Here is a 7,145-nt window from a genome sequence, read left to right as displayed (position 1 = left end):
TATGATGGTCATTTTCAACTTACTCATATTTGTGAGTATTCTTGTGTAGATTTGTCAGATTATGCTGATACACACTGATTTGTCAGTTATGCTCAGAGATTTATATACCTGTAACATTAAATAAAATGTTAAAAATAAATAACACGGAAGAGGTCCGCTGTTGAAGGAGACAGCAGTACCGTTTGGAAATCGTAGTAAATTGTTTTAACTTCCTTGGAGGTGGAAGCTGTGGAACTGAAAGTCAGATGATGTGGTCTATTCTTACAGTCTCTCGCATACAAAGGTTTTCATCACTACAATCATAAATCCTTTTACTGGTCGAATTATTCTTTTGCCAGCGGCGCATCATTAAGAATCTTTATGAAACAGAAAGAAGGGAGCAGCGGCGAGATTACATCCACTGCAATCGCAGCTTGTTAGTATTTATGCAAGGATCACCCTGTTCGCAATCCCAGTGGTGGAGGAAAAATCTAGTTTTGGTTTTTTTAAGTCATTTTGATCACTCGCGTCATAACTTAAGTTTGTGCACACGGTAACGTTATATTGAAAGAAAGGCTCACCAGTTGCTATTGGCATTCTTGTTCAATAAGAAGCATGGAGGTTAAGCGCATCACATGAATTGTTACCTCTAACCTCCTTTTACTGGTTTCATTCCCCCAAGGGGCACTTCTGTAGAACCCTAAGAAATTAACTAGATATGAATAGTTCCCGTGAAAATATCCATTCACATCTTCTCGCAAGCTTCTTTTCATGAATATAGTACACGTACTGACTTTTGACAGATAATTTTACAGAACGTGACAAATTAAGTCCTCTATCACCACTATTTAAATCAAACATTATTAAGAGCTTTATAGTAAAAGTCAAAAATACCACAGTGACTGTGTACATTTCTGATCCTAATTTTGATCTACATGACCTTGTTTTTCTTTCAAGCCATTTAATTACAATAAAACAACTTTCTATAGCATTGTTGTTTTATACCCCCTTTCTCTCAAAGCTTCTGCTAGGATTCTCCAGACCCACCCCCACCCCTGATATACTGCTCATCCTATAAGTTTTGCTTTGCCTAGACATTGTTTTGCATTGTTCAGCCATAATATGATTTCCATCTAAAATGTCAAGGTGTTTCCCTTTTTTTAACAACATGCCCCATAAGTGACAATTCATCAAAGTTGTATAAGGCTGAGCTGAAGCAGGAAATTGCCAGCATTAATGATGTCAGTCAAGTATAAATGTTGGTATAATTATACTTGTGGGCAATATAATTGTATGATTGTCTTGTCTTATTAGGCAAGAGGTGTTGATTGTTAAGTGCAAAGGAAAACATCCAGGCCCCCTTTGCCTATGGTATTTATGTGTGCGTGATGCTTCGGTGAAGGTCGCAAACACCCACAAAAACACAGCTTTCATGATTCATGGCTGTAGTGTTCACTGTGCATTTCTACCCTCATAAATTGCTCATGACGGCAAGCATTTGTTTTCAGAGACTGCTTTCAGCCTTTAATTTTTTTTTTTTATTATAATGCAACAAGCAACACATCATCACAGCATACCATTTAAGACCTAGAAAATTTACATTTATTCATTTAGCAGATGCTTTTCTCCAAAGCGACGTACATCTCAGCAAAATAAAGAGTGAAAATACATTTACGACATATTACAGTATACATTTCGGATATGCTTCTGAATTTCTGTCTGAGGTGAAATACAGGAAATGTTTTTTTAACAGAATATAGTTGGCATAGGACAATACTTGGGAACACGAATAGGTCACCTGACCGGATGAAAACGTCAGAAGTTGAAATGGTCCAACTGTGAAAGTGGACACCAGTTTCTGTTTTCGTCAACGCCCCTCCTTTCACAGACTTCACGGCCAGTATCTGAGAAGAAACGGGATACCTGCAGCTTTTTTTCCGCCCTTCTTTTTCCACACAAAGAGGGGAAAAACAACATTCGTGCTAAACGAGGTTGATCTAAACGGAAGAAATTACTTGTTATAAGAACCGTTTTTCCTGGGTGTTGAAAATACACTAATCTGAGCATTTTTTTTTTTGTTGTCGGAGCACAAAGAGCTATGCAAAATGAAAGGATCAAATACCAGTGATACTTATTGTATGCAACACATGAACTGTGGCCTCTGTGAAACTGCGTGACATTTCAGTGTGTTCCCCTCCCGTGACTTTTCCTCTTTCCCCACGGCAGCTCGGTGGTACCGCCCTGCTGGGCGTGGGGATCTGGGTAAGTGTGGACAGGATGTCCTTCCTGAAGGTGCTGGGGCCCTTCTCCTCGCAGGCCACACAGTTTTCCAACGTGAGCTTCTTCTGCATTGCTCTCGGCGCGGTGCTCATCCTCTTGGGCTTTCTGGGCTGCTGCGGGGCCCAGAGGAACAGCAAGTGCTTGATGCTCGCGGTGAGGTCCCAGAAAAAACAGCAACAGCATAAAAATCCGAACCCCCATCACAGCCTATTCACGGACAAGAATGGCAGATTTCATTTCGTCCTGTGCTGCGGTTGAACGATTGCTTTCCTTTGTTTCATACCACAGTTCTTTGTTATACTCCTGCTCATTTTCATTGCCGAAGTCGGGGTTGGAATCATGGCGCTGGCTTATTCTTCACTCGTAAGTTTTTCCACAATACCATCTCCTCTCTTCTCACTCCTTTTCATTCTCCTTCCATTTTATCACCATGTAAATTCCCATCATATTCCAGGCATCATTAAATTACCAAGGTTTATCCCTGGTTCAATACATTCATGGACTTAATGACTCATAGATTGCCTCAGGCTATATGAGACAGTTTTCACTTTGTGCAATTTATTATATTAGAATACTGGAGTTAAAGCATTTTATATGCAAAGCAGGCTATTTACATATATATGTTTTCCCATTTTGTAGAATGTGTAATAATTACAGCGTTTCATATCAGCTATGCAAAGAAGGTAAAGGAAGTCGTGGAAAAAATAAAGAAAATGAAACCCGCTCCAATTAACGAATTCATCGGAGAACCCAGAAAGCCATCTTGGCCGCTGTGAATACACTAAAACTGCAGAGACAAGCTGATGTGATCACACGATGCTCTGACAATAAAGGCTTTAATGTGCAGAATCCATCCAGAAGCTGGCTGTAGAGTATGCGCTATTCAGCCTAGCTCCCTCTGGGTACTACCTGGTCCTGACAGCGCCGTGTAAATGGCGAACGCTGATTGCAGTAACTGTTCTTGGAGGATTCCTCGTACTGTGTATTGTCCTTGGAGGATCCCGTGTAACTAACCCTCATTTTTACCACTCACAAAACAAGTCAGAACGGATCTGACTGATTTACTACTTTATGGTTATTGGTAGCTGAGGCTATAAATGTTTATGGATACATATTGCTATTACTACCGAAAAAAAAAATGTTTTGCATACAGCCACTTAATGTAGGTTGTTTCTTTGCTTACTCCTATTTCTTCTCATAATTTTAAACTATCCATCCAACCACCTTTCCAACAGCAATGACTGCACCGTTACTATAACATATACAAAATCTGACCGTTATTCAATGTACAGGAATCATGCATTAGAGGTCAGATAAATGTTAGATGTAAAAAACAAAAAACAATAAATATAAGTTATGTTAACAATCAGAAGTAAGGAAAGCTAAATTATAATCAAAATCTAAAACTCAAATTTAGTAACAGGGCAAAAATGTTCAAAAACTTACCATATGTCAAATGTGTCTTAATTGCTGTCTCACAATGGAATCCATACCTGATGTATGTAAGTATAATAAAGGTGTAGTGATTCTATAAATAAATATATATAAAATGTGACTCTGAGCTAGTTCAAACGTGGACTAATGTTCTTTGATTTCATTTGGTTTCTGTACACAGTACATTCCCCTTTGAAGTGCTAGAGGTTTGACACCCTTGATACCCCTCTCTTATGTAACACAATAAACATGCTGGACAATTATGCTCTTCTTTAATCCCTCCATGTAGGGAAACACTCAGGGGTGGCAGCTTATGACAGCGATGAACGAGCACATGCCTAATAACGCCTCCGATGAGTACCTCTCGCCCACTTCTCTTGGGGGACGTTAAACGGTTCGGCGTCCCCATTCCTGCACAAGGCTCCTGCATGCAGCCTTTGCGTATCACAGAGTGATCTGTGCAAATTAATGAAAGTGTACAGTCTACTGTACATACTGAGTGACTAAATCACTGATTATCTGAAGTGGGCCGAACCGAAATAAGAGTCTCAAAAATCATGTTATATGGCACGACTACCGTTGCATGTAAAACACCTCAGTAACGTACCACAGCTGAATAGAACGACAGACATAAACAGGCGTACATAATGGAGACAGGATTTTTATAAAAAATACGGAACTGGTACATATTACACAATGTTTCATATAACATTTTTAGGAATTGCACAATGTTGTCACATATTAATATCCCAAAAGCTTTCTTTGCTTCTGACTGGAGAACAGTGCATTTTAATCCATAGATGTTTGCAAGGGTTTATTGAAGTGTTCAGGAGAGCAGGTGTTGTTTGTCTAGATAACAAATTCATGTGTTCAGTGCATGACGGAGACCCTGGAATCGTTTTCATCTCCGCTTGTGCCAGAACAATGAGCTGTCACATTCAGACCTAAGGCTCACTTGTGCACTTGGACCCCCCAGACGGAGAGCATCCTGAGGGCATGGGCAATTCCAGCGCTGAAAGGGCAGTACGGCAGCGACCCAGCCGTTACAGAGATATGGAACATCACCATGACGGAGGTACGGCTGGTGACTACTTTCTCCGTTGCATAGAAGAAATTTCATAATAACAGAAGAAAAGACGTTACAGTGCACACGTCTACAAATTAAGAGAAGAGACAGAGGGCGGGATAAAAAAATAAAAAATAGATGAGCTCTTTACACCAAACAGCAAAGGTAACACAAATTAAACACTGCTGTCATGAACTCAAGATAACGTAAGTGCAAAAAACCAGGGATTTCAGAAGGTAGAAGATTCCGTCAATGAGCTATTAATTTCATTACTTGTCCTTCTATGATTTTTCAGTTGAAATGCTGCGGTTTCACCAACTATACAGACTTCACAGACTCTCTGTACTACACTCAGAATGGTAAAACATACCCTCCAACTTGTTGCACGGATAACACCTTGGACTGCAGCCTGAATGATGCAGCGAACAGCACCGTCAAGGTGAGGGTAGCAAAAACCCACAGGGCTCAGCGATCAGGTCTGCTTGATGACCAACAATATTATGGTCAATAACATTTAGTCTGGTATGTAAGGATTCAGATGAAATCCTTACAAGTGTACAAAAGAAGTGTCTGAGCTGGAATCCTCACTCTAACATGACATTTTTCTGAGCACTACAAGAACATGTTTTAACAGTGTTTCTATAACCTACTTTTCACAGGGGTGTTTTTATCAACTGCTGTCCATCCTGGAGAATAATGCAGGCCTTATTGGGGGAATAGCTGCTGGCATATCTATTCTTGAGGTAACAGTCAATAGAGATTCTATCCACATTTTGTGAAAAACAGTTAATTCACATTTGTCACAGTTTATTATAATATGTTCTCAGGTTTATAATGATATTTAATATGTTGGTTTTTGAAGTCAACAAAAAAATACACAAATCAATATTTAATAGCTCTAAAAGGCAGTAATGCTTATCTTACATTTTCCAAAAAATAAAAAAAAATCAATTATAAAGCTATTTTGGTCATACTGTTTGTAATCACAGTCAGTTTGACTAAGTAAGCAGGTATGTGACTAAAATCTTTCCAAAAAAGTATAACAGTCAGTTATATACAGTATTTATGTTAATTCAGTCTGTTTTTTTCCCTCTTCACTTTAGCTGACGGCTATGTTTGTCTCCATGTACTTATACTGTGACCTGGACAAAAATATCCGCTAAAGGAATTCTCAACAGGACAGTTTCCATCCTCAGGTTATATGCAGAAGCAGATTTCTTCTTCTTTTCCAGATAACTGAAAAAAATACTGGATTATTCCATTTTGAAATAATCTAGAGTAACAGAGTATTTCACAGATTTTTTGCCTTAGAATGCCTCTCAAGGATGCACAGTTAATCATAATTGATCACTGTATCTGAAAGTCTAATTCTTCTGTTGTGGCTGAGCAATTTCAATAGAGAATAACTATAGTATTTTGCTCAGCATTTTTAACAATTTTACTAAATTTTTCAAAGTGCCAAACAGCCGTTTCATCTGGGAATTTTTGGCATTATCTGTATTTTTATTTCTTTGTAGAAGTTGACAAAATCTTTTCTACGTTCAATACTGTATGTTATAAAAAGTACCCTATATGTATTCCATACATGTGCTCAAAAACACACAAAATCAAAATGTATAGATTTTATAATGTACCATATAAAAAATAGATATATGTTATTGGTAAAACCAGAATATGCAGTAAAGTTGGCTATATTTGTAATAAATAATTGATTAAAGTATAGAAAACACATGGGTCAGATTTATTCAAATCGCTGTATTTAATATATTCTAAATCAATACCTCCTGTAGTGTACTGTGACACCAAGGGGGTTATTTCCTGTGCTCTATTTCACAGTGTTGGCTTTTGTTTGTAAACTGTAATCAACAATATAAACCACAAACATTCAGCTGGACAGAGATCTTAGTTTTGGGAGAGGCATTTGTAAGTTTCGTTTTCAGTTTTCTATATCTTAATGTAACCATGCAGTGGTAACCAAGCTTGAAGATATTTGCAGTTTCTTGGGGTTGTTTTACAACCACCATTCCAGGAGCTCTTGTTAAGATGGAGAATCCTGAAATCCAACATCTACAAGACCTTTCTGACAGAAAAAGGCATACTCACTCTAATGACATATCCCAAGATACACTGCAAGACTTAATCCCTCCAGTCCATGGCAGAATGATGCCAATTATTGCAAAGCGGAGGGTCTGAAGGGTCAAAAGTTCCAATGCTTTTTGAAAGAACCATATGGCACCAAGTTCCCAATTATGGATCTGAACTGACTACTCCTTCACTGTAATTTACACTCCATTCAGTGGAAAATCTGGAAAAAATCTCACAAAAGTAACAAAGCCAGGAAAACCTCACAAAGATTGCAGATCAATTAATTCTTCTCGATCACTAG

At 38.3% G+C, this 7,145-nt stretch overlaps 1 protein-coding gene across 1 annotated transcript; it reads left to right on the top strand.

Annotated features, from left to right (window-relative positions):
• Window positions 1–1,681: 1,681 nt before the first annotated feature.
• Window positions 1,682–6,241, top strand: LOC114911302 (tetraspanin-1-like). The gene is made up of 5 exons (XM_029254975.1): window positions 1,682–2,412; window positions 4,670–4,768; window positions 5,055–5,198; window positions 5,419–5,502; window positions 5,863–6,241. The coding sequence occupies exons 1-5, from the start codon at window positions 2,257–2,259 to the stop codon at window positions 5,920–5,922; spliced, it is 543 nt and encodes a 180-aa protein (XP_029110808.1). The 5' UTR covers window positions 1,682–2,256; the 3' UTR covers window positions 5,923–6,241.
• The last annotated feature ends 904 nt before the right edge of the window (window positions 6,242–7,145 follow it).

The sequence above is a fragment of the Scleropages formosus genome, chromosome 9 (genome assembly GCF_900964775.1).
Source record: "Scleropages formosus chromosome 9, fSclFor1.1, whole genome shotgun sequence".
NCBI classification, from domain to species: Eukaryota; Metazoa; Chordata; class Actinopteri; order Osteoglossiformes; family Osteoglossidae; genus Scleropages; species Scleropages formosus.
This window is presented reverse-complemented; position numbering and strand designations above follow the sequence as displayed.

What these genes read in the sequence shown, in the direction of transcription:
- LOC114911302 (XM_029254975.1), top strand. Translation starts at nt 2,257, where the DNA reads ATGTCCTTCCTGAAGGTGCTGGGGCCCTTCTCCTCGCAGGCCACACAG. An exon ending in GCAAGTGCTTGATGCTCGCG is followed by an intron (nt 2,413 to 4,669) that starts GTGAGGTCCCAG and finishes TGGACCCCCCAG; the next exon opens with ACGGAGAGCATCCTGAGGGC. An exon ending in CTGGCATATCTATTCTTGAG is followed by an intron (nt 5,503 to 5,862) that starts GTAACAGTCAAT and finishes TCTTCACTTTAG; the next exon opens with CTGACGGCTATGTTTGTCTC.